This window comes from Lates calcarifer, linkage group LG21 (assembly GCF_001640805.2).
Source record: "Lates calcarifer isolate ASB-BC8 linkage group LG21, TLL_Latcal_v3, whole genome shotgun sequence".
Taxonomy (NCBI): Eukaryota; Metazoa; Chordata; class Actinopteri; family Centropomidae; genus Lates; species Lates calcarifer.
The window spans coordinates 7,836,501-7,863,972 of record NC_066853.1 but is presented as its reverse complement, the minus strand read 5'-3'; the positions used below and the strand labels follow the sequence as shown (position 1 = coordinate 7,863,972).

The 27,472-nt window shown below is 41.4% G+C and overlaps 3 protein-coding genes and 1 long non-coding RNA gene across 6 annotated transcripts in view; 3 read left to right on the top strand and 1 right to left on the bottom strand.

The window, feature by feature from the left end:
- Nucleotides 1-3,774, top strand: part of LOC108889801 (lysophospholipase D GDPD1) — a 48,102-nt gene extending 44,328 nt beyond the window's left edge. For 2 of the 3 annotated variants that reach the window (XM_051065435.1, XM_051065433.1), the window contains exons 5-11: nt 57-102; nt 238-359; nt 542-631; nt 1,025-1,158; nt 2,729-2,788; nt 3,116-3,167; nt 3,625-3,774. In XM_051065435.1, the coding sequence (XP_050921392.1) occupies nt 57-102; nt 238-359; nt 542-631; nt 1,025-1,158; nt 2,729-2,788; nt 3,116-3,167; nt 3,625-3,759 (639 nt within the window). In that variant the 3' untranslated portion in view covers nt 3,760-3,774. The remainder of the gene's footprint in view (nt 1-56; nt 103-237; nt 360-541; nt 632-1,024; nt 1,159-2,728; nt 2,789-3,115; nt 3,168-3,624) is intronic. The other variant, XM_051065434.1, reaches the window with a different exon arrangement.
- LOC108889803 (protein yippee-like 2) overlaps nt 1-20,117 on the top strand; it is a 54,551-nt gene extending 34,434 nt beyond the window's left edge. Inside the window, exon 6 of the mRNA XM_051065436.1 lies at nt 18,146-20,117. The gene's annotated coding sequence lies outside the window, so the exon portion shown is untranslated. The remainder of the gene's footprint in view (nt 1-18,145) is intronic.
- On the top strand, nt 13,336-17,631 carry LOC108872396 (protein yippee-like 2). Its single transcript, XM_018660042.2, has 4 exons — nt 13,336-13,473; nt 14,334-14,377; nt 14,781-14,889; nt 17,192-17,631. Exons 1-4 carry the CDS (start codon nt 13,357-13,359, stop codon nt 17,279-17,281), a joined length of 360 nt encoding a protein of 119 aa, XP_018515558.1. The 5' UTR covers nt 13,336-13,356; the 3' UTR covers nt 17,282-17,631.
- On the bottom strand, nt 13,452-27,226 carry LOC108872397 (uncharacterized). Its single transcript, XR_001959223.2, has 3 exons — nt 27,098-27,226; nt 26,296-26,342; nt 13,452-13,539 (listed from the first exon to the last, which is right to left on the bottom strand). It is a non-coding gene; the product is annotated as an uncharacterized LOC108872397 (long non-coding RNA).
- Nucleotides 27,227-27,472: the final 246 nt, after the last annotated feature.

The following is a 27,472-nucleotide window of genomic DNA, read 5'->3' as shown; positions in this document are numbered from 1 at the left end:
AGACTCCGACTGTAGTTCAGGTTTGATAACCACTGACTGCTGTGTGCTCCCTGCAGGAGCTGCCTCCATATCTCTGCAAGCTGGGTGTAACTTTCCAGAGGGGTGAGCATCACATACCATGACCGGTGTAGTTACTATAAGGCTAACACCACCCACATAAAACAATAAACAATAAACACAGCTGGAATATGTTCAGTTTAATCTGAAGCTGACTGTGTTCTTGACTTGTCTGTGCAGAGTGTTTCTGCGAAGGAGGAGAGGACAGACGTATCCCTCTCCTCAGGGATGTTTTTGATGCCTTTCCTAATACCCCTGTCAACATTGACATCAAGGTCAACAATGACACACTCATTAAGAAGGTCTGTTTTTTTCTGGGTTTTTTTTTTCTGTTGGTACTTTAACCTTCTTAGTGGTTACCTCAGTGTGTATGAAATGGTTTAAGTAAACAGGCAGATGTTAAAAAAGGTGTACATTGTAACTTTAAGGACTGTCTGCTCTTAAATAACCAAAATCGCAAAATAAAATTTTTCAATCCTTGCAGGTCTCTGAACTGGTTGTTAAGTATGACAGAGAGCATCTGACAGTGTGGGGCAACGCCAGCAATCAGATTGTCAAGAAGTGTTACAAAGAGGTACTTTTATATGAGATGTTTGGCCTTCTTTTAATGGTGTCTGGATGTAAAGCTTATTAATTTATTTGTTATTATTTACTTGTCAGGATAAATTCACATTTGTTCTAATAATTTCCAGAAGTGAATCACCACTGATAATAAAGAACAATGTGCCATCAGTGATAATATTCTTTTCATCTAGTAGGGCTGATAGTTTGATGAATAAGGTACTGACCTACAAGAAACTTCACATATGGAGATATTTAAATATTCTAAATAACTTTGTATCCACTGTTCAGGGGAGTCAATATTCATCTTTTTTTATCAAACAGAAAAACAAACAAATTGTCTCAAATTATGAATTAATCACATGGGAACTGACCCTGAATCCTGATTGTATGTTGTGTTTTGCAGAACCCCAGAATTCCAGTGTTGTTCAGTTTTCCCAGAGTATTGCAGCTGTTGGGTCTCTTCTACACTGGCCTTCTGCCCTTTGTTCCCCTCAAGGAGCAGTTTCTAGAGATCCCCATGCCCTCCATTATCACAAAGTAAGTTTACACATGAAAATGAAAGTGGAAATGAGATCCATGTAAAGTGTTTGAATCTGTGAGTCTTGCTCTCATGTAGGAGGGCTTGGAGGTTTTTACATGTCTATGCCCAGGGCCCATAGTCTCATTATTCATCCATGGTTGTTGTGCAGCATGATGCAATACAAGTCCTCTACAGTTCTAATTTGTCAGTAAGATACAACAGTAACACTGCACTCTACAGAGATATCAGTATCAGTCTATAAACACACAACATGTGATAGCAGTAGGTTAGAGATTTGGCTCAAGTTAATTTCAAAATGGTCTATATGACCAAATGTAGCAGGTTTTAGTGGGTCACAGCAGGATTAATCTATAATCTTGTTCCAATGACATAAACATGAACAAACCTGCTGTTCATTTGAAGGAGCTGGCCAAAGTGATATAGGCAGCATGTCTCAGGAAAACAAAAAACTTAAAAAAAACAACAAATCACTAGATTAAAATCTGCCTACCTAAGAAGGTTCAACAGACTTTGGCAACATTTTTTAGCTGTGGCTCATTAATCAACTGTAGAAAACTGTCTTTAATTTCTCTTAATGCCACAAACATGCTACTTAAATGATGAGAGCTTGTCTGCCAGAGTGAACAGTGTGTGGAATTGAGTTTTAATATTCATTATCAACCTTGGAGATAGTAGAACAAAGTCTGGTTTCTGGGAAATTTCCGGGACTTGTGGCAGATAAGACACACCATCACATCAGATGCCAGATAAAGGAGACAGGAGGGGTTTCTGAAGTTCTGTATTTAACTAGACACAGATGAAGGCCACAAGATGTGGTTGAAAGCCCTGGAAAATTTCCAGAATATGGAACTTGTGCTAAGAATTGATTGTGTCAATGTGATTGTCTTCCTTAAATCAAAACTTATGTGTAAGATTTTACTCTGTTTTCTTTAAAATCTTTAATTCAGGCTTGTAAATATTTATTCAGATGCACCCACCTCACCTTGTGTGTGTCCTCTCTGTCTCGGTTATCTGGGCCTTGTTGCTGTTTGAAAGATGATCTCACTCACTAATTATCATTAAAAGAAACATTCACACCCTTTGCCTGCAGGGTGTGAGTAAGTGGATCATAAGGATCAAGGTCACAGAGCAGATTATACATGAACATTCATTAAGGATTAAGTGATTGCCTTTATTACACTTCTGTTGTCCTATAGTATTTATGTCACACTAAACAGTTGCTTAATACAAATTTGCCACTCAAACACTGTTGCACTGTTATTGTAGGTACACGGATCATTAATCTTTGTGTTTGAGATGTTATTATGCGATTAGGAATCTTTGTTTGACGTGTGTTGCGTACATTTTCTTCCAGCCCATCACATTTACGTCTGTTTTAGTTAATGATTTCCTTTGTTTTCCTAGAATGAACTTCAGCACTCCCTAGAATGTGTCTTGAACTTGTTCCTTTAGCTGTTTTATCCTGAGTAAATTTAGCTGCATGTTATTATTTTACACATAATATAACCTGTAAAATTACTAAAAACGATACTTAAAACTATTTTATTTTTCTGTGTGATTGTGCAGACTAAAGGATCCTGACAGATTAACAAGGAGTCAGCGGTTCATCACCTGGCTGGCAGACACGTAAGTCACCCATTTGTCTTCTTTATTTTAATTCCAGAGTGGCTCAATCTGGTTAGAAAATAATGGTTTTAAACTTGTATACCTGAATAATTAGGCTTTTTAATCACCTCAGCTTGTGTTTTCCCCTCCATCGATCACTTTATATGCTTTTATTTTTGCGAGGTGCTGACCAGTTTGTTAACTGTGGATACTGTACTCACATACTGTACATTACTGTGTGACTATGATTAATGCAAAACCTTTACAATTCTACAACTACACTACCTTATACCTTTGCTACACTTGCAGTTTCTCCCTGCTGATGAGTGTTTATTTTTACTCTTGCAGTTTGCTGATGAGGAAAGCTCTATTTCAGCATCTTACTGCCCGGGGCATACAGGTAAAACTGCTGCTGTGGACCCTCTACAGTTGTCCTCATCAATTTATTGTAGTATTGTTTCAGTTCTACTCTTTCTTCGAGCTCCACATTTGTTTGTTTACATTGTAGTCCGTTGTGGATCCAGTGTTGACATGAAATGTAGTGGAGAGAAACTAAATACACAGACAGATCTGTGTCAAGGCTAAGTTACTTTCCCTGAATTATCTTTACTTCCAAGAATGACTGGAAAACTTTCCACCGTATGAAATGTTAATACGGAGCCTGTCTGCGCGGTGAGAGCCGTTTGTTGTAGCCGCACTGTGGTTAAAAGCAGTTACTGGCAAATGTCAGTGGTTCCTACAAGTTCAAAAATAGGCCAGAGTGGCAGCTAACACTTGTGTTAAAAGAGTACAGGAGCATTCTTGACTCCCTCTGCTGTGTGTTGTCTTAACTGTACAAGTCCTGCATCTGGTTTCAGGTGTACATTTGGGTGCTGAATGACGAGGACGACTTCCAGAGGGCATTTGACTTGGGAGCCACAGGAGTTATGACAGATTTTCCCACCAGGCTTAAAGATTTCATGGACAAGAATGGCATGTCTAAGCTCCAGTGACCTGCCAAAATCTACCTCACTGCAACACCCCACACAAACACGCACACACACTAGTGATTATCCTTCAACCTGACTGACCTGCCAGCCCAGACCCCCCCCCCCCCCCCCCCCACAACACGCACCCACTTTTACTGCACGCATTCCAGCAGGCTACTACCCTCACACTGTGTTTTACAGCCAGTTTTACTGCACTGGTAACACACACTTTTGTATTTTCATTCACATAAAATACACTTAAAGGTCAGATACTGTACCTGCTACATATTATTGTCTCCTTTGAGTAGTGGTCTTTGCAGATTCTTTGTTCCCTCGCTGCACACCTAGACAACAGTGTGAGATTAGTATTAGTAATATGCAGCTGTTTAAAGCAACATTATGTAACTATTTTACCTTAAAACAACCGGTTCAGAATCAGTTTGATGTTACACTGACTTGTAATAGGGAGGTGCCTCTCATTCCCATCCCGCGTCTCTAACACCAGTTCTTACGCTATATAACTGTGGAGCCAGGCCCAGCAAGTTCAAGAGTAATGCCCAATTGTAGATCAGTGAAAAAGACTTGGAAGTCATTAAAAGCCACTGTTCATCTCCAATATCCAGCGAGGGATTAATTACGGCAGAATTAATTATGACTCGTGGCTGCCAAGGCCACGAGTCATAATTTAAAAGTTACATTTTGTTGCTTTAACCTTTCAAAGTATATCTGTAAGATGGGAAAAAGTCTTATCAGTCTTAGAAGTTCATAACAGATTCATGGTTTTTGACTTGAAAGTATTTTTTCAGTTCTACCAATTTGGTTGTGAGATATTTTTATATGTGCCAGATGCAGACAAAAACTTGTCATAAACAACAGGGTGCAGACACAAAGTCCTCAGCTCAGAGTTTTAGTATCAAATGAACAGTGTGAGGACTGAGGTCAGACATATTTACACTAAGTTTGAACACAAGTTAAATTCAGTTTAACTGTGGATTGTTCTGTAAAAAAAACAGTTTTTATATGTTGTTTCTCTTTAAAGCCAATGGGTTGTAACGTAGTTGTACATTTATGTGTAGCTGCTTGGTGTCTAGACTTTTCTCTAAATCTAATGGAGCGACTGAGTTGTTATTTGTCGATGAATGAACCTGAGAGAAATTTTGCACAAAATAAGCAACTTAATTTAGCTTATTTTAGTAACGAGTGGTACTTTTTCACCTGTGTTAATGTGATTGTCAACAGCATTGAACTTCATATTTAAGAAATATGAACACTTACAGGCTTTAAAGTGAACTGGCAACACAATAGATGCACTGATAGATGTTGATTGATCGCTGTATTGCTGTCATTTCAAACTGAAAATTATTAAGGCCAGAGGCTGATGAGCAATTCCTCGCTGTGGGTGTCACAGTTTGAACATGTAAAGATTATTAGGATTATCATACCACTGGCATTCTCTGTTTCGAACTTGTGACTACGCAGTGAGGGTCAGTAATGAATGTAGTATTGGGTTGAATGTACTGGTACGTCGTTTGGTATTTTACAGTCAAAACAGTATTGGAGTTTTAATTACTTTGGTTTGTTGTGTGTAAAGTTGTTAGTAAAATCTGCACAGGTGTAAATCTGATGTCTTGAGAATTTACATTGTTTTGAAAACACCTTGAGAGAGAGGCTTGTTATCTACCAATCGTATTACAGATCTTACTTTAATGAATATACTCCACAATATTTTTGATTACACAACCTGTGCAGTAGTGAGTGTACATTTCTTTTGCATGCATCAAATGAATTTTTGATAATCTGTTGTGTTTGAATATGTTGTGAGTTTGAAAGAACCAGTGTGTGGGACCTGACTGCTTGGGCCCATCAAAATGCCTTATCCCACACTGTATGGAGAGAAATTCATGAAAAAGAGCATTTTTATCAATATCAATAAAACCTATAAAAATATATTGTCATATATGTGGTGTATGTATAATAGAACAGCTTTGTAACGTTGTTTATATATATTTGCCAGTTTGTACAGATATTTTGGTTCTTGGGTATGTTGAAGTTTGGTAACCACCTGCAGACTGACAACAGGTGGCGCTGTAGACTGGAGGGATTTAAGTTTTCCCCCAGCGGAAAAGTTACTGATGCTGGACATATTTTATTATCTGAGAATCTCCTACTCGCTTTTACAGGAACAGGTGAGGTCTGACGTGCTTCTCACGTGCTTGAAGTTCTTTGATAAAACTACACTCACAGGTAGCCAGCATGCTTTCTAGAGAGTTCAGTGAAAAAATGTGAGAATCCAGTGATTTAATTGGTTACTTGTTTCCACCGTCGACCAATAAGCGCGGTGTTGCTATGCCCTATCAGTTTGCTGATTGGCTGACGCAGCCGTCACTTATTCATTAAGTCAATAGTGTGAATTTTTTTTAACCAAAGGTTGTCAAGATAGTTCACCTCCTTCGGACCGTGCAATCATGACTTGCCGTGTTATCGGTTGTTTTTTTTGTTTGTTTTTTTTAACAATTTGTACATGAGTAGGAGCGAATAAGTCACTACGAACAGTAAATTAACAAAGTTGAATGTTCCTACCACCATGTTACGAAAATACAACGTTTTGACCGTTCTCTCGTTAAGCAAGCCTATGAGTAAAAACTTGAAAAAAGCCTCTGTGTAAAGTGGGCAGGCACAACTGCATGAAATTAGCAAAAAAACAAACAAAAAAAAAAAAAAAAAAAACTGCCAACAAGACAAATATAAAAAAAATATAAAAAGGTGTAAATTATTTACTCCAAAAACATAACGCAAGAGAGAGTCAAACACTGTCGCTATAGTTACATTGAGCATGCGCGGCGTGGTGTTTGGACTACATTAGCTACAAATATTTCTCGGTATTACAACGGTAAACGTAACAGACGTTCAGAGTCACACCGTTAAACGTCTAAACGAAACATGAAAAAAGCAGACGCAGGGCAGAGACTGACTGTGCCCTGTTAATAAAAGAATCCATACAAGCGGTATAACGGTTTGCTTGCGAACACGGAAGTAGGTGGGAGTGAGTCATCTCGCTCCGGCTGGCTGTTTCAGCACTCTCTTCTCTGCCTCCTCTAAACTCTGCTGGGCATCGCTGCGCGTCAAAACATTGCGTCTCTGCAGGACTTGCCAGGGCCGGAGAGGAGAGGAAAATTTGTCTGGGAAGGAATGCGAGACGGGGTTTAGGATTGGCACTGCCACGAGGAAAACCGAGGAGGTGCGACATTTTCTAGGCTACGTGGAGATCCGCATTTTCTTTCCTTCAAAGGTAAAATGATTTCCCCTGCGTTATTTCTTACTGCATTTGTTGTTACGCACTGTTTTCATATCGCTCTGTGGAGCTCATTAGGTAGTCATATGCAGCCTGCCCGGTACTTTTCTTTAATCGAGGCAACTTTTAACATCGACAGCAGGTACACATGCTGTGAAATTACAACAAAAAGACAAGTTCGTGGTTTTGTATCCTGCCAACGCATCAGATCATTGTCATAACTCCTCTTCATGTGTGGACTGATGTTTTCTCCGTGGATGGGATGCTGAAGTCTACTCCGCAGTGGGGCTACAGTGTGTTGTAGTTATTATTAGGACGCATGCTGTTGTTGTGTGGTGGCCGTCCTGCACGTATGCGCCATCATCCGCGTGCACGCGCATGGCCGTGGTCGTGCACGTCGGCGGCGATCGGTGCAGGTCATCATGTAATAGGGATGTGATGATAAACTTTGACGGCAATCACCTGATTCTCATCGATCTGCCGATGTCATTGCAGATGTTAGAGCTTGTCGAAGCAAGTTGTGCGTGTGTGTGTGCGCGCGTGCGCGTGCGTGCGTGTGTTTTTTCAGCATTGCTGAGCCGAGGCATTCCCACCATCTGTGCTCCGTGTGGTGGCTGAAGTTCTGCCCCAGATAAAGTGCGCCACTGCCTGTGACCTGATTCATCCCATTAATCACACACACACACACACACACACACACGCTGTAAAACGTCAAACCCGCGTGTTTCTGCGCGTTTTTGATGTGTTACACACCTAGATGATGTGACACTGTCACTCTGCTGTCCTGTATAAGTCAGTGACAGGTCGAAAAGCAGGTGGAAATGCTGACACCCCCTCCCAAATAATAAAAAACATCTACAAAATACAGCACACGTGAGTTCATTGTGTCAGTTCAAGAGCAGACACCCTTATCAAGTCACAACCTGTCCACTCTTTGCGATCTGTTTTCATCACAGAGCGTGCGTGCAGATAGTTATTGATCATGTGAGGGGTCAATACGCAGTAATCGAAGATGCGGGTCAGAGAATTGCGGGCCTTGAAAGGTGATCCTTTACAGACAGGACTTGTGTACGTAAACAAAAGTTGTGCATAGTGTGTTGTGCCTACAGAGTGCTCAGCCTCTCAGAAATAACACCTCAGAAAAGATACACGCACATGAATTAGTTAAGTATGAGTTACAGCGACAATGAAGGAGCAAGAATGAGCATTCAAAGTGTGTTTCTGAATCAAATCTGTGTCAAAAGCGCATGAAAACAGGCGTCAGCATCTATAAAACTGCCTGCCTCTTTGCAGAAGTAGAAGCGAGTACAAATAAAACATAGTAGCCCACACACACACACACACACACACACACACACACACACACACACACACACACACCTGGGATGCAGAAGCATCGCCTCATCAGTGAGATTTGATATGAGGGGGGAGGCGGAGAGGAGTTTTTTCTCCTCTTCTAGTCAGTGATGTCATGCTGCTGTATGCTGTTGGCCTCGGTGTAACACTGAATGGAGAGCGAGTGCCATGAAAGTACACAAAGTACAGAAATCGTGTCGGTGCAGCTCGTGGGCAGCGTAGGACACACAGCTCATGCAGCGCTGAGGGGACACACACTCCTCCTTCCCTCTTGTCTTTCTCTGTTCATTTAGCTAACTCCCTGTCCCTAGCCCGACTCTCATCATCTCTCCCCCACCCCTCCTCGTATCTTTTCCTCCCCTCTGTCTTTCTTTCCCCTGCTCTCGATCATTGTCAGAAGCAGCATCAGCAGCGGCAGCATCAGTGCGTTACATAACAAAGGTTTTTTTGTTGGGATACAAGGGCCCTTTTGGCCGTTGAGACTCGTGGCACGTAGCCTTTTGTGATGACACCCAGAAATGACCAGATTGGACAGCTTGGTGACCTCAAATGACCCGCGGGGGGGACTGATGAATAGCCAGAGTGACAGCAGAAGAAAAATAAACATACAAACATGCTGAGAGGTGTAGAGACAGATGAGGAGAAGACGCAGGCGGACAGGCTGAGAGATAAACTGGTAAAAGAGGGACAAACACCAAAGACACACACTGAGGTTACGCAGACAGTCTTCACCCTGACGTGTCAGTTCTGATAACATTTTCTGCTGTTGGAGTCTGTCTGGAGCCCTGCGATCGGTTTCTCCAGTCATCTGATCATTTATGCAATTTGTTCTTCTGTCAAAGAGGTTTTTTTAGTGCAAAGCAGCCTGGATTGACTCTTTGCGTCAGCACTTTACAGCGCGTCAGCAACATCCTTGTTCCCACAAACAATGTTGCCTTGCAAAATGGTTTTCAAGCATGTCCACCCACCAAGATGAGTGTTGTCCTCTTCTTGGAAACTGATGGAAATTGTTACAAAATGTCAAACGCTGTCATAGTCCTCCCTCGAACAGGTCCAGGACTAATGCCTGTGCCTGAGAGCTTTTCTTCAGTGTTGTAATTCTCTCATCACGAAGTGTGAACGAAACAAACGAAACTTTTAATGACTGTTACTCACTCATTTTATACAGGGTCAAAGAAATATCATGGCCAAATCAGTGGGATTTATGCATACTCAGTTAAAGCCCCGACCTCCCTAGTGCTAAAATTAACCATTAATAATTTGGATAATTATTTGATCTAGAAAATGTCAGGGAAGAGTGAATAAATGCTTGTAAAGAGTTACCAGAGCCTGAGCTCTGTCCTCAGCCCAAAACCCACTGATATTCAGCTGAGAGAAAACATGTTGTCATTCCTCACTAACGAGTGGTTGGCATTTCTCTCTTGAAAAATGGCTTTAATACTTAATTTAATATCAGAATAGTTTCTGATTGATTCTCTGTCAGTCAACTAATTGAGCAGTCAATCAATCATGCCCAGCGCCCAGCCCTCCAAGTTGTATCAGTGTTCATCTACAGCTGCTGACATACACTGGCACACTGTTGTTTGGGCTGTTGTGAAGTGATTCTTCAGAGAGCGACGGTAGATGATACACAGAGAGAGCTCCACATGGATTATGTATGACCCATGAGAAGGTGTGTAATCCTGCACTTTTGCTTACTATCAACTCTGTTAAAGGCACATTAGCGCATCATGAGATGCACTACGTTAACATGCTGACGGCTAACTGTTACAGCAAACCTGCAGCACTTCGTATGAGTAAACAACCTGTCTGTCTCGTCTGGCTTCAGCTGTGATGGACATCACGTTTACAATTTAGACATTAATCTGGTCCTTTTGTGGCAAACACAGCGGTCGAGGCTTAAAAGAAGAAGCTTAAATTTAATGTAATTAAATTTGAAGCTCAGGTTTGAAGCTTATTTCCCTAGATTACCTCCAGTACCTAAGACTAATTACTTAACTTTAATCCTGCTGTAAATATGATATCAAGTATAGGACTGAGAGTGACAATTATTTACATTATTGACTGATAAATCAATAATCTGTAGCCTGCAGGAAAATGATTAAAAACCAAACCAAACCAATTTCTTTAAACTCAAAGTGATATCTTCAGATGTCTTGTTTTGTCTGACTAACAGTACAAAACCCAAATATATTCAGTTTACAGTGAGCAAATCTTCACAGTTGAGAAGCTGGAACCAAAAACATTCACGAATTCACAAATCGTTTCAGCTATAGTTACATTCTTGTAACAAAACAGCATGCAAATATAAATGTATTAAGTGGGAAAAGGTTTCCTGATAGATCACGTATCAATAGTGTTCATTCAAGGACCGGATGCTTCCTTGTCCTCAATCCTGAAATGACCGAGAGGATAAAACATGCTTTGGGTTAAACATCAGTCTGTATGTGTGTTACGGTGTGTGTGTGTGTGTGTGTGTTTGTGTGTGTGTGTGTGTGTGTGTGTGTCTGGGGTCAGCTCTGACAACTGCACTGAGCGTGTCTTTGTGCCCCAATCCCACGCTGCTGGGATCGAGTCAGAGGAGAGAAAACAAGGGCACGTCTCTCTGCCTTATTTATTTATATCCCCGGTCCTTCCCATCAGCACTGGAGCCTTTATCAGCCTCCGTCCGACACTAAAAACAATCATATTGCAGGGCAGTAAAGTAAAGAGGCCGCTCTCTCTCTTTCCCTCTCTCTCTCTCTGTTGTTTGTCCTGAACTCACAGAGGCCTCATGCTCCCATTCAGTATTTTATTAGTTTTTCCAGATGGTTCAGTAAAGACAGACAGGAAGGAGAAGAGACAGAAAGGGACAACATGTTTTGTATTGTGAAGGTGATGAAACAACACATAAAAGTTTTAAAAGAATTTTTATATATAGACTCATAGTCTAATAAACTACAAAAAGTATATAGTTTTTTTGGTTAGAAAGGTTGTTCTTTTTGTATTAATTTAAATGAGAGAGAGTAATAGATGAAATAGATAAAAGCCAATAAAAGGGTTGCAATAAAAGGGTGCATATGTTGTGTTTTAGTGAGGCTCCTCAACGACTTTATGAAAAGCACCACTGGGGGATAAAACTAGATTAAATCCTGTGACTGATGGGATGTGTTTAGCAGCATAGCTACAGTGCTGAAATCACAATTAAAGTTACATTAAGCAATAAAACCACAAAGACTTTGACTGCACCACAAGGTCCTGTACAGTTAGTCAAAACATACTTCTGTCCTCCTGGCCTCAAGCCTTTGGGATGGGTTCCCAGGCCAGCTTGCTAATCTTCTCAGTCACCAGGGCATACCAGCAGAAGTATTTTAAGGGCTAGGTCTATTTGGATATCATGGAGAGAGCATAGCACGATCCTCACAGTTGTGCTAGGCTAAGCAGATTATCTCTGCAGCCTCGTAGACTTAAACACAGAATGTGAGCTAGCCTCGCTGCCTGTGTGCACTGAAAAGGCCAGCAGTCAGAGCAGAATAGAGACAGCTGGATGAGAACCGGTACCTGCAGCTAATGACAGTTACAAAGATATAAAACTGGAGGAAAGCAGGAAGTGCTCACACTCGAAGATATTTGGTATTTTAGTTTAAACAAGACAAAGAGTCCACAGCCATGTCTGCATCTCTGTGAGCTCACACCCTGTGCTAAAATGCTAACATGGTGATTTGTAGCAGGTATAATGTTTATGTTAATGCCACCATCAATCCAGAAACCAGTGATTGCCCGTGTATATTCGTGCAGGTGTGCGTGCTGCGTGTGCCTGTAAAGACAGGCTGAACAGCTGTCTGCCACTATTTGGAAAGGAGTCCGATGAAGGACACCTCCACTTGTAGCTCCCAAATGACCAGGTGGGGATAACATATGCTATAAAATGATCAGGTCTTTGATCTAGTTCTCAAATATGATTTATGAATTGACATTGCTTATCAGCACCAATCTACTGGACAGCAACCAGTGAAGACAGCTTCACTGTCACTTAGTCACTGCCCCATTTTGTGAAAGATGGAAATCAGTGCAACAAGAACATATAAAATATGGCCTAACTCCACTGCTAGTATCTACCAACATACAGGTTAATTATTTACCAGGTTGAATTCTCATTAAATTAGCAAAACAAGAGGACAATTATTGGCCCAAATAAAACAACCACCACAGATTGCCGATATATTCATCCAGTTGTGTTTACTTTGATAGCCATGCTAGCTTTGCTAACTGGGTTATGGCTCTAGATGAACAATCAGGGTTTCAAAATCATTATAATTCATCCTGATGGGAGCATGAATGTCTGCACCAAATTTCATGGCAATTCATCCAACAGTTGTTGAGATATTCCAGTCTGTACCAAAGTGGAGGGCTGAGCACCTTAAACTAAACAAACATCAAAATAGTTCCCTTTTTTGTGTCTGTTCCTGCTTTGATAGCACAAACTGTTCTCTTGATTGACTGGGACCAGTTTCTGACCACTTGTTAGATGTGGTGGTTTCCTGTGTGGGGAAACCTGTGCCATGTTTGAATGAATAGTAGTCGACATCCTTCAGTGTTTTTGGCTTTAAAATGAAATGTGAAATTTAGTGACACAGCCTGAGACACAGGCTTATTAATAATGCAAGACGTCTCATCACATTATAGCTTTCTGCGGTTTTAAGAGTTTCACAGATGCAAGCAGGTTGGTGAATTCTCTAACGCCTCAGAGCAGACTGTATTCCCATCAGCAATTATACACCTGTGGCTCAGTTTGCATCATCAGCCTCAAGAAGCAGCTGTTACACAACCATGTAACCATTAGCTGCTGTTTTTTGTTTTTTTTCTTCCCTGTGCTCAGGTGTTCGCCTCCCGACCCACCGCCCACCACGGCCCTCACCTGTGTGTTGCGGTGCTTCCCTTGTGAGCCGACCTGGGCTGGCAGTCCCTTCTTGCACCGCCCGCCAACCCCGCCCATGGTCAGAATGACGCGCTCCAAGACTTTCCAGGCGTACCTGCCGAGCTGCCACCGAACCTACAGCTGCATCCACTGCCGAGCTCACCTGGCCAACCATGACGAGCTCATCTCCAAGGTAACCGGCGGCAGTGGCGGCACTCTACTCCAGTGACTTGTCTCGTCTTACCAGCAGCGGTTGCTCCTGGAAACCATCAGGACAGTACTTACATTCAGGCAGCTAATTATTACACACTGAAAAACAAAGGGCCTCTTGTTCACAGAGGTGTTTTATGTTTTGTTTTTGTCTCTTCAATTTATAGCACAGTTAATATCACAGAATGTAATGTACGAGGGTTAACTGCAATTAAAAGGACAAGTGTTGAAGATTTAAAAGAGGAAGAATGGATGAGGAATTACAAAATAAACAGCAGGTTGAACACCTGTATGTCTGCGTCAGCTGCCACCACACTGTTGCCTGTGGATGGATTATATTATAAGCTGGTTAGTGAATTGGATTATGAATGCAGTATCACTTTTTCCACACACAGTTATGGAAACACGCTCACCTGTGCATAAAGGCCTTCTGCCTGTGGTAACACAACCGCTCTAGATAAATCTGGTTAATGTGTCTCTTCAGTACAAGCTTTTGTCCTGTGGCAGAATATAGCCTGTGTTGGTATTCGTTAAACTACTTAGCCGCAAGTCACCTGTGATGTTACAATAGTATATTGGCTGTTAGTGGGCAACTACACACCAATTTAAAGTAGATATTAAAATAGATTTTGTGTACAGGTTTTAAAATAAGAACCTCTGTTTAAGTAAAGGCCTGTCTCAAATCAGCATGTGGGTGGTTTTATAAGGAAACCAAACCAGGGCACTTATTTAAGTGAAGCATTATGGCACCAAAACAGCATGCTTATATGTTTTTATTACATTGTATGAAAGGGCAGATTCTTGTTGCAGCCTTTTAATTTTTGTCTCATGTTGTCTGTGCAGTCGTTCCAGGGCAGCCAGGGCAGAGCCTACCTGTTCAACTCAGTGTGAGTAAACCTCTCTTGTTGCATTTCAGAAATGGCTGACTTTATGTGTTAGGAAAACCATACTAGACACGCAGGAGACAAGTAAGCCTGCTGTTGTTTTTGAGGCTCCAGTGTAGACAGAGCCAGCCCGTGCCTCGGAGCACTGTCATTATCAGCTGAATTGAGTGTGAAAATTAGGCTGTTTGAATCTATGCTCCATGGCCTGGTGCCCTATCAGTATGCGCTGTGTGAGTGGGTGTGAGGCAAGTGACTCACTCTGGGCACATCATACAGTACATGCAACAGAGCAACTTGAGCCACTTTCACACGTTCACTGTTTTTTTTACACTTTTCTCACTCTGTCTCTGCTTGTGTCTCCTTCCTCTCTACTTTCCTCCCCACACACTGACTTTCCCTCTCTCAGGGTGAACGTCGGGTGTGGCCCTGCAGAGGAGAGAGTTTTGCTCACAGGCCTGCATGCTGTAGCAGATATCTACTGCGAGAACTGCAAGACGACTCTGGGCTGGAAATATGTAAGTGTCCTTGGCTGATTTGATGCACAGCACCACAAACTGCATCCAAGGTTAGCTGATGATAAACTGGGAGGTTGCTATTATAACACATCCCTAATTTTATTTGCACCCTAATTATGTTTGAACCTCCACTCCTCTCAGGGTCAATGCAGTGCTACAGCTGTGGGGCTGAATTATTAATTAGATAGACTTAGAATGGTTAGAGACAAGAAGGATAGATCTTAATTTATCGTATGTGACTTGTGAAGAGTTTTTTATGTTTTGTGGAATTGAAAAACATATTGATCAGGGCTCAATTTATCACTTAGTAGGTTTCTCACACTTAAGAGTAAACATATAGTAGTAGATTTTATAGTTGATATTGTAGTGGTGATAGACTAGATGTCTACTTCATTTAGCTAAGTGTTAATGATTGTCATTGTAATTTTAACACTTACAGTGATGTTGACAGCTTCACTGGCTAATATTAGAGCTTTGTGTATGCTCAAAGTCTCTGTAAAGCTGTGATATAGCATGTCACACATGCAGTATGTATTTAGTACAGATGGTATTTTAGGTCCCCTGTCAGGGTGAACAAAACAAGATCCACACATCTTAGCTGTCTCCATATACTAACAGAGCAGAGCCTGTGCAGCTGTCACTGGTGAACCCTGTCAGCATGGAGGTGAGAGTTTACATTACAGGGCACGTGACTGAGCCCTTAAAGGGTTAACTCACCCGCACATGTACACACACACACACAGTATCCTTGTTGTTTGACTTCTGAGAAGGACTCTATTGACCAGCGCTCTTTGCCTAACCTCTAACCGCTGTGTCTCACCTTAAGCCTAGATCTTTAACCTCTCTGCCCTAAAAATAACCTTTTTCCTTTTGATGCCTGGTAAACACCTGGTAAACCAGCGTCAAAAGTAGCTACTTCTCTGGGTAGTTTCTATTCCTGTCAGGACCCCACAAGGCAAAGAAAACAGAGGTCACATGCATGCACAAGTTCGCAGACATTAGATAGGACCTAATGGAGGGCTGCCATTAATATCAGTTGCACCAGTGTTGATTTTCTGCACTTGTCAAAGTTCTACTGAGAGTCTTGACCTACTGCACTTCTACACTGAGAAATCTGATAACGTGCATCTGCAGATCTGAAACCAAAATAGCCAAAGACAAAACAAGGTACAGACGCTCCACAGTGAAAGAACATTTGTATCGGCCTGCTGTGTGAGGCTTACAGAAATAAGCAGAAGTTGTCATTTTGTTCCATTTGTTGGCGTTAGCAACTCTTTTCAGTGTGTTATCCAAAAAGTACGAAACAGTTTTAAAGACCGGAACTGTGTCAGTATAATGCCTGTGTACAGTGTTTACTTAAAGGGGTTTAAAAACATTTTCCACCATAAAACATTATTTAGATATACATACAGCGACCAACATGAGAAATAGCTGTTAATCAAATAAATATACAATCCTAACACACATCTGTTCTACTCTTAAAATCAATTAGTTAAAACAATAATTCGTTAAAAAACTTTGCTTTGCACTAAATGCTAATGTTAGCATGCCTAATCGCTTACAATGGCAACTAGCATATTGATGATATTGAAGTAATGTTAGCACGCTAACATCTGCTAATTAGGACTAAAGACAAAGCACAGCTGAGGCGGATGGAAATGTCAATATTTTAACAGTATTAGTTAACCAGAGTTTTTGATCCTTGAATTTTCATTATTTACTCTTACTGGGTTTACAGTATGTCATTAAAATGTACAAAACACTTCAAGCTTATAAGCCTCTGTGGAGCTCAGACTCTGGCTCTGGCCTTTCTTATAAATCCCATTCATATTTTCCAGAGGAATTTTTGGATTACACACCTAACAGGAGAAACTCATGTTTCAGCCTGCAAAATTAGAACTGACTCTACCTCAGGCTGGTGCAAGGCTCAAACCTGTGGCCTTTTGTCTTTATTGTTTTATTTTCCTCTGGCATATTCTAAGTATTCTAAGTTAGAGACGTGCTCCTGCTAATATAAGGTATGACAATCCAGTCTGATCAGAGTTGATTGTGCAGACTCCTCTGCAGTGTGTAGTGACTGATGGTTATATAACCAGCTTCCAAAGAGCCAACAGCAGACACCAGCCAGAGCTGAGTCAAGGATTGAAAACACTGTCCTGAGCAGGTTTTTTTTAAATGCTGTGTCTTTCCCTATACTTTCCTACTCTGTATCAGAGAAATAGACACGTTATTATTCTCTGTCCATCTGTCATCTGAATTAAATGCTGTCTCTGTCTCTCCTGCCCTCTGCCACACCCTCCAGGAACATGCCTTTGAGAGCAGTCAGAAGTATAAAGAGGGCAAGTTCATCATCGAGCTGGCCCACATGATCAAGGACAACGGCTGGGACTGAGGGACGAGCAGCCGGGACACGACCGCAGCGGTGGAGAGGAGGAGGGAGTGGGAGGGGGAAAGGGGGACTGGGTAGCTGGATGGACGGACAAATGGATGGGGAGGAAGGAGGGGGAGCAGGGGGGGCAGGGTGGGTCGTGTGTGGTGGGTGAGTGTGTGACTTTGGTTTGGCTGATTTACCATTAACCTCTGTAACTCTCTGCCCATCCCTCCTTACCACGCCTCTTGGTGTACACACACACACACACACACACACACACACACACACACACACACACACACACACACACACACACACACACACACACACACACACACACACACACACACACACACACACACACACACACCATGTTCCCAGACATCCCAGCTTGACAGAGAGATGGACTAGGCAGGCTTGTATGCAGCTAGCAGGACTAGGTGTCTGGCCAGCAATAGAAGACAAAACACAATGTCTCATTTCAACGTTTTTTTTTTTTAGCTCTTAAAAAGGTTGCGACACTCCCCCTGTACCCTCGAGGAGACATCTTCGTTGTGTGAAGTATCCTACCTTGTTTAACAATAATGTTAATAGCAGTTGTTAAACGGGTATTTCAGTGGAAATTTAGCCAGAAGGAGGGCAGTTGTTCAGGCCTGGTGCGGTTCATTGGCCTTGGTTGAAGAGCTGACGGACATTCACTCTGTCCCCAGCGTGAATGAGATGACCTAAGATGATTATAGCAAATCCAGCTGATCGGGGCCATGCCAGCTGGGCCAGTGATGAGGCCTGGCGCTGAGGCTTGGCACGGAGGCCCAAGCACATTGGCGTTGGGTTGTGGCGGGGGTGTGTGTGTGGGGCGGGTCGCTCACTCATCATGGTGGGGAGGGGGGGAGGGTCCTGATCCAGTTATGCAGTGGCTTTGATGGCTTCTGGCTGGGATCCACTCCACGTCTTGCCAGTGATGCAGCTCAGGGCGAGCAGGGTGGGCCGACAGTGAAAGAGATACAGACGGACGGCCACCAGCTTGTCCTAAAACCTCGCAGGAACTTGCCCTCGCAGCAGCAGAGCAGCTCCCCTGGGTTTTATTCATCCTTCAATACACCGAGTCGTGTAAAGTGATCTGCTGATCCCGCCCGTGTACGTCTGGTGTCGGCGGATGCATTGCTGCGTCCACCTTTGTTACTTTGCCAGATATAATTATACAACATAAGTGTGTCTCAGGTGGGCAACTTTGGTTGGGATTCCCAATGGTTTGCGAGCATTGTGAGCATCTCTCTGCTGTTGTAGGTCGATGAGGTGATGAGGCCTGGGGGTGGGGGGCAGCTAGTGATCAGTGAGACACAAATACAACTCCTGCTGTCATGCAAATAACAGGCCTCCACATAGTTTGATTTGAAGAAACAAATGGCCAATGCATGACTGGTTTCATGGGCCAAGGGAAAATACAAATACTAAAAAAAAAAGAACATAAAAAGTAAGTTATTACTTTTACTGAAGTTACGAGGTACATACACGACCACAAAGGTGTGTACTATAGATGCATGTGTATAAAAGGTAATACCTATCACTCTTAGGCTCTCTTTCAGTCTGGGATGACTGCTGTTTAACTGCTGTTACACTAACTGGCCCTCACGAAACATCGCAACAAACCTACTGGGCAACATTATGAAGCAATGCGCTAGACAGATGTATTTACTTATTCTTTTGTCTCTTAATGCACCAACTCATTATCTTAGGTTTGCCCCAGTTTTTGGTCATTTTTCTTTTTCCTACATCAGTTAATTTACTAAATATTCCTCATGCATCGTGGGCCTTTGACTTATGACACCTGGGTGATATTAAACATTAATGGGAAGCATTGCTCAGGTACCTTGATGCTAACTTTTCTTTACTAAGGCCAGGATCCTTCTTATCGTACTGGATGTGCTATTCTCTGATGGAAATGTACTATTTTCAAATGAGAGAATCCATTACAGCTGCCTGCATCCTGTGGAAATGCAACGTTAATGCATGCATGATCTAAAACTAAAGTTTTCTGACCAGTTTTGTGCTCCGTCCTCATCACGTTTTTGTACAAAAAAAACCAACACATTTGTGTGTATTAGAGTTGCTGTAATACAACATCTGATCAGTTGCATCCCAGTCTATTTGAGCTGTGAGACCCCTCTGCAGTGGAACAAAAGCATCGCAGATTAAATGTGATCCTGGTTTAGAAAAGTAAAATTAGTTCCCCTGACACACATAGTTTCCTGTTATTGCAAACATTGCTCTAGAAGTTGCCCTGTATATGGTGAGCCCTGCTCAAAACTCAAACCTAAACCGATAACTCGCTTCAGTAACACTCAGCAGCTGAGTGCTCAGTCGTAGGCTGTGACATTAAACCCAGCACAACCAAAGAATCCACCCATCAACAATAAGTTGACCAAACAAAAGATCTCATTTTGCTTGGGCAAAGTGTTGCAAAACAAGGGGGTGTATAGCTGAAAGCCAAGGTTGTGGATAGCCTTTCTCTGTGATATATATAATGCATTATGATTTTGTAAACAAAAGATCTTAATATATGAATATATTCTATTTACTGTATTCACCATGAGGATTACCATTCATGTCAACCTCTGTGTTACAGATTGTAAATAGTGTTAATGTATTGTGTTTTATCTATGATCCATACGATGATGAATGAATATGATTTAGGTCATGTCATGCTTTCTCTCTGGTACCCCACATTGGCTGTACGATACTACTTTTTTACTGAAAATGTTTCAATTTTAATGTCTTTTGTAAAGGAGGATGCTGATGTTGACTATATATCATTGGATCTTCATCTAATAAAAAGCACCTTGATATCTGTATGGAAGATAGAGTTTGCCTTTTCATGTGTAACCTTAAGTCTTGATACTAGGAGTCATGTACTTTAATGGGACACTCCAGCTCTTATTAAACTGGGGCTGAAGAGACAGATGCAGTCAATGATAATTGAGCTGAAATGTCTTTAATTTTAGGTCAAATTTCAAAAATGGCATCTGCATAACACATATAAGCTGGGCCATTTTTAAATGCACGTGTTTCAAACAAGTATGTACATAAAACCTAAAAACTGGACAAACCAAAAAGTGCTGGGAAAACACTACAAATATGTGAGCTAGTTTTCTCAATTAATCTTCAATTAAATACATTTAAATATGCAATTTAAAAGTAGCTTTACCAAAATGGGGCTGGATGGCAGTTGCTGCTTCTCTGCTGAGCTAGGCCAGTTAGCTTTTAGCAAGACCAGTTCATCTGCTGTTACTTTTTTTTTTAACCTTGTAATTTAAGAGGCTGACTCATTTATATGGTATTACAAACTCAATTACCAAGATGTTGGGGCATCAAAATCCCAGGAAACAGGAAAATGGCTGTAGCTAAATTGTCTCACCAGCTAGCGTTAACTAGTGCAGGCACAACAGTTTTGGTTTTCTGGCCCCTATGGTTTTTTAAATGTTAGATTCTGGTCGTAATTTAATCGATTGTGACTAAATATGTAGTCACTACTTTTTGGCAAGTTTGCTAACATTAGCCACCATAAACTACTAAGCATACCAGACAGATCAGATGAAAGCCCCAGACAGAGTGTATTAAATTGAACAAAGGTGTCTTTCATTCCCTACTAACTTCAACTTTTCATCTGTAGGAAGAAGAATCTGTTTCTTGAAAAGAGTTTATATTGTCTTGATTTAAAAAGCTCCCTCCTCCAGCATCATGTGTAAAGTTAGAGACCTCCTTTATGAGACCAAATGAAAAAAATAATCTGGATTAATTGCAGATAACTCATGTGAACCGCGGGTAATGCTTTGTTTTTGCTGATCATAGGTGTGAGTACAGCTTCCACACACTAATTACATTCCTGCTTGATTAAAACACAACAATAAACAGTGATAGTGAGCGAAATGAGTCATTTGCTCTAAATATGAGGTGGATGTTTGCCTGAATTGACCAGGCATCGTGAGAGGACGTGGGCACAAAGCCTGCTGCTACTGAGCAGTGATATCAGATGGTGGCATTTTATTGTCCCCATGGTAACAAGTGCATCATCTGTTACTATAGGGGGACTGTGAAAAAAAATAAAAAAACAATAACAGCAACAGCAGCTTAGTTTCTCTTCCACCTGTGTTTTTCTTAATCACATCTCAATTTGATACAGAAAATTTCATGAGGACATTTTTTTTTCCTGAGAGTGGATTTGAGGATGTGTGTGTGTGTAAGTGTGTGTGCATAGAGGAGGGTTATGAGTGGGTGGTTTAAGAGTCACGCCTGTTAGTCATACATTAATCAAGCTGCTCGTCATGCTGACTTTCCTCCTCTTGCCTCTACCTCCCTCCCTGTGTTCACCTCTCCTCCTCATTCCCACTCCTATATCTTGCTTTTTCTTCTCTCCCTTTCTTCTTCGATCATCATCTTTTTATCCCTCCCTCTCCTCTCTCTGTCCCCAGCCCTCCTCTGTCTCCCCCTGTAGTGTTGTTTTCAATGATCCTCCTGGGCTCATTTCTCTCTCTCTCTCTCTCCATCCGACTTGGCTAACCCACTCCAAATCTCACTGCAGCAGATGGTGCTGTGTTTGCATTGGGCCAGGTCTCCTAGCAACCCCCGTCTCTCTCTCCCACTCTCTCTCTCTTTATCTACCTCTCTTTCCTAAAGCAGAGCGGCGGAGGAGTTGGTGTCATGCACTGTCTGGGTCTGCCATGCCCACCCCTCCTCTGTCTCTTTGTTGATGTCTATGTTTATGTCTGTCGCTCCCTCTCTCTCTCTCTCTCTCTCTCGGCTGTAAAAGTAGGGCAGGGGGCTGACTGTCTGGATTACTATACATGTGTAATGATTAAATTTGATGTGCAAAATGGGCAAAGCAGGACACGACGACCGATGTGATTTGTAACCCTATGCGACCTAGATTTTTACAGATGTTCACATATGTTGTGACGGCAGGGAAAGATCACATCTGGGTCACAAAAGACCTTTTTTTTTGCCTACATTTGTGTTATTACTACCTTGCTAAAACCTGAGCAGACAGTTAGCTTTGCTTAGCACAGAGACCAGAAACAGGGGCAAAGAGCTAGTGGTGTAGCCAGGGGGTGACCAGACAACAGTCTGTCACCCCACGTAACACCACAAAGCCAATTATAGTCTCCTCCGGAGGCGTCTGTAAATAATGAAGCTAAAACTTATCAGATGAAAGTAAGAACAGGAACAAAGAAACCAATCTCTAAAGAGCAGAGATACAGGTACAAGGTACAAAAGTACTGAGAGCTGCTGATAATGTTATTAATAGAAATAATGATAATGACAGAAGACAGAGAAAATGGTGCTGTTTCTCTCTTCTTGCTTGCAGGTCCACAAACTATCACGGGCTTATTTTAGATGCACACTTTCTGACCATGACTAAATATCATAATCTAAGCTCTGTACAGTGTGATACCATGAAGAAAAAACTACAAACAAGATTCAGATGTAACAAAACCCACCAGCACATCTAAAGCTCACTAATTAACACGTTAAATCCCACCTGTTTAATCCGTATATTAACCAAAGTGCACAGTGGTAATGATATTCTCATCTAACTCTCTGAAAGAGAGTGAATAATTTCCCCCTTTAAAACGGTTTCTGCTAATGTTGTTATTGTTGTGGCAACATTTGGTCCTCACAAACACAGGAGTTCAGCAGCATGCTCACACAGAAGCCTCTAAAGTCTCTAATGGTTCACAGAGTAATCATCCATCATGCACAGACTAACAAACACACAATCACACACTCACACAGAACACTTTAGTACTGCTGAGGGGAAGAAAAAAAAACCAAAACACAATATAAACGGCAGCCACAAGCCATATTATGAAGCCTCTGTCCCTGATTAATTGCTTTAATTTATTTTTCCAGCTGCATCACACAGACAACACAAATGCTCCATCATCCTCCTTGAGGTCTGTTGCCTCATATCACACAGAGCAACAACCCACTGCTTCCTGAGAGCACTAAATAACTTTTTTGTGTGGATTTTAAGTGAATAGAGATGTGCTAGCTCCTTTCTAAAAGGTTCTGTTGTACACCTAAGTGGCAACAGATATTAACGATCAATAGGAAGCTATGAAGTGTCGGATGGGGATCGTGTGCAGCAGCATCTTAAAGCTGCCTTTGTGGCTTTTCCCTCCTTTCGAGGGGAATCATTGCCCTCTGAGGGACGCAAAGTGCCGCCTGTTTGTTTGTTTACTCAGGCAGAAGAGCCCACAGGCCTCAGCGGAGAGGGGAAGGGTTTTTTCCCTCATCCTGTGACCTCATATCTGTGTCAGGCACTCAAAAGCGGGCCGAGACCAGAGTGCAATGTGCAGGGCAAGCACAAAACAGTGCATTCAAAGGCCTTCAGTGAGGGCGGCCTGAGTGATGACACTGAAGGCTGACACTCGTACTCAGATAAACCCTTCTATGAACAGTAAGAGCATTCAGGCGGTTTTACAATACAAAGGTTGTTCCAGGTATCCTTCACTGTCCTCCATCACAGAGTGGTGGAGCTGCGGCTCTCCAGCTGGGCTCAGGTCATGCCCCAGAGGCAATAGAGGCAATGACTTTTCAGTGGGTGGCCAAATCATGTTTAAGTGTAAACTGAATTTAGTTCACATTTTCCCACTTGATCGTTTTATTTTAGGGATTGACGTTATTTTTTCCATAAATAAGAGCATCCACAGTGTTTAGATTAGTCAGCCTCTAAACTCAAAGCCCCACTTCACTCATCATTGTTACTTCATTCGGACGTCTGTTTTGCACTTACACAAATTTAGTTTCCAGAGACATCTTATGTCCAGCAGTTCAACTTAACATATATTTTTAAGGTATACAGTGTAGATGTAATTTAAGGTATGTGAAATGAATAAATACTAATACAATATGTCTTAGCTCTGTCCACATGAGGACTGAGATGCCTAACCACCATCCCCTGCAAATGAAATTTTTAAGGTGCTGCATTTAAAAAGCTGACTGAGGCATGTTATTTTACTGGCCTTGAATGAATGTGGTTTGGTTCATTTGGCCTCTAATTCACTGTGAGCAGGAGTAAACTTCAGTACAAGTGATAGACATGATCATCGAATATTTGAATCTGTATCCATCTAAAATGTGTGCCGCGGAGAGTGAAACACCTGAGATGTTTTGCTTTTGTCTCAGACTCACATCAGAGTTTCATGGGCTGCACCTGTACCATATCTCCATGACAACATCATCAGATGTCACGAGGCACAAAGATGCTGAAAAAAAACCCAAAAAACGTAATTAATGATGTTGAAAATTCCCAGTGAGTCCAGCTGAATTCAACAGTAATTCTGCATTACCAGCTCGCACAAATCAGCTGTTTTCTGAGGATCAAAGTCCAGCTCGTGTCTGCTCTGAGCAGTGAGGAAGAAGGTGAATAAAACCAGAGGGTGTGAAACATCATGGGCCTGAATCCAGCTAAGTTCATCCCATGACCTTTCATCTGTAAGTCACAGGACTGAATCTAGCCGTCAAATAAAACATGTGAACTTGACTGAATAAAAAACAAAGTGGAAAAGAGACACAGCAAGCTGCATGTTAGAGACAAATATGTCCCTGGAGAGCTGAAAAACTACAGAGAAAAGTTAGCTTATTATACAAAGGGTTAACTGTGGATTTTGATGAAGTGCTCTGGTGTTATGTGATCATGCTGCAGTTATTGTGTTGTGACAGACTCTGAGGGGTGAGGAGGGCTGCTAGGAAAAGCTGGGCTTGCTGACAAATGCAACACTGGGTCTCTCAACCACAGAAATAAATCATGTGATAACGTAATGATACACTGAGGCTGTTTATACTGCAACTGAAAATATAATTTATCACTCATTGTCTCTTCTTATACATCTGGTTTAAATGTGACCAGTTTATTCAACGCTGCAAAAATCTCCTTCTTATCAAGTTCTTATCATCTTGTTTGCAATTTAAATATTAAAAAAAAAAAGTACTAATCTGAACTTGAGATTTATCTTGATCCCAGTCCAGCAACCTGTTTATTCTTTCTTGTCTGAAGATAACAGGCATTACTTAAAAAAAAAAAAAAAAAAAAAAAAAAAGTTTGGATGAAAATAAGATTTTAAGGACAATTATAGACAGAAGGGACTTGGTGGGATGGAGCAGAAACAGCACTAAGAACAATCAAATGTAGTTTGATGGGATCATTTTAGCAGACCCACTGTGCCCATCTAACAGTAGGGAAAACATCTGGGATACATATTAAAACATATCAGTGACACAGTTCAGCAAATATGAATCTTCACAGGGATAATTAAACAAATAGGAAAGAGTAGGAAAACCACTGACATTGTATAACCAGTACTGTGAAACCTGTAGGCCCAGTGTTAGATGGTGCTGATTCACCAACGAATCATGATCAGATGTTGAGTCTCACAGGTTCACAATGAGACTTTTTTTTCATCCCTGTGCAGCTGACTGTAGCTAAATTTATTTCTACGAGTGACTGAACAATCGGCCTGTACCTGTCAGTGTGCCTGCTGATTTAAAGCATGTATATAGGCTATATATACGTGAGGCTGGTTGGTCTCTGTTGGACCCTGCTTGTGTTGGAGAGCAGAGAGGAGACAAACAGAGACGCTGCTGCTGCTGCTGCTGCTGCTGCTGCTGCCAGGAGACCTGCTGTAAAGCAACCCAGTGCTCAGGACTGCAGAGACTATAAATAGCTCAGCCTGTCTTTCTCACGGGCACCACCCACCACATTAACCATGTGACGGAACAGCAGCAGAACAAAACAACACAGCACCGCTGCATACTGTACCACATTTTAATCAGATCAGAAGTAACCTGCTCAGTGCTGCAGGACATGAAGTGATACCAAGTCACTGGGGGAGAAGCAGAAAACAGGCAGCACAGACTGGAGCCTCTGCTTGTTAAGATTAGGGGCTGACTGCACAAAAATCTGTTGATAGATTGAAGCCAGGACGTTCACTCAAAGACTGCATGAGTTATAAAGTTAAACAAGAATGAAGACTTACATGTTAACCAGCAAACTGCCACAGCCATGTTTCCAACAACTGGTGCACTGTAACAAAAAGAGAAAAAAAAGCCTCATTATGATATGAAATAATGATGTGAAGCAATTAGAAGGCAACATGTATTTTGAGGCTACAATAATCACAGTATACTACATGATAAAACTGAATGTAAAAAGAGACACAAAGCTTTATACTTTTCCTTTAACCACTTCTTGCAAAATTCTTGACTTATTATTAGAGCTGATATGATTACTTAATTAATCAACTAAAAGGAAAATAATTGGCAACTATTTTGATAATTATTTAATGGTTTATGTTCATTTTTAGTCATTAGCAATCACCCACATACTGTGCAACCTACTGCAGTGGCATCTCTGCATTAAACTTGAGCCACTTGAGCATTTCAGCTGGAAAGCTAATGCTAATTAAATTAGGAAAACAGGGAACAGATAAATTAATAAATGAGTCTCACAGCAAAACAAAACAAAATGAATTAGTGAGAAATTAGTGACAAAGCTGTAATTAAGTTTTAATTTAATTAACTGATCAGCAGTAAAGGAAACATACAGATTTTTATATTACCCTTTATACTCAATTTGAATTGTTTAACTTAGTTTATTATTTATTGTATCACATGTATTCAGTTATATATTTGACTTATCTCATTATCTTTCTTGTCCATGCTCAGAAAAACTTGTAGCTGTAGCTCAGTCATGTTTTTTTTAATCTTCAAAAAGTCTTAATTTACCCAGAATACTTTTAATTACTGTTACAGTACACCCACACAGGTAATGTTACTTACTTTGGCTGATCAGAGCTCTCCTCAGGGCTGCATGAGTGTGTGCTGACTCTCCAGTTAGCTTTGTTGCACCTGTTAAAATGGGACAAATTACATCTTTATCCTTCGTATGATTTCAGGGATTCCTAGCACAGCTCGGTTAAACTTAACCCAGAGTGGAAACCACCTTCAGCAGCTTTAAGATGCCAGAATTACTATTAGCTTAAATGTATGTTAACAGCAGCAGAATACTGTTTTTGATGCTGAAAGAACCACTGGATTAGAGCACTGACATTTAACTGACATGTGTCACTACAGTTTACTACTTGCCTCTGTGCTGCAACAGTTCCTCTGCCTGTTGTTACTCAAACACCAGATTCACCAAACCAAAAAAAGAAT

What these genes read in the sequence shown, in the direction of transcription:
- LOC108872396 (XM_018660042.2), top strand. Translation starts at nt 13,357, where the DNA reads ATGGTCAGAATGACGCGCTCCAAGACTTTCCAGGCGTACCTGCCGAGC. An exon ending in ATGACGAGCTCATCTCCAAG is followed by an intron (nt 13,474 to 14,333) that starts GTAACCGGCGGC and finishes TTGTCTGTGCAG; the next exon opens with TCGTTCCAGGGCAGCCAGGG. An exon ending in CGACTCTGGGCTGGAAATAT is followed by an intron (nt 14,890 to 17,191) that starts GTAAGTGTCCTT and finishes CACACCCTCCAG; the next exon opens with GAACATGCCTTTGAGAGCAG.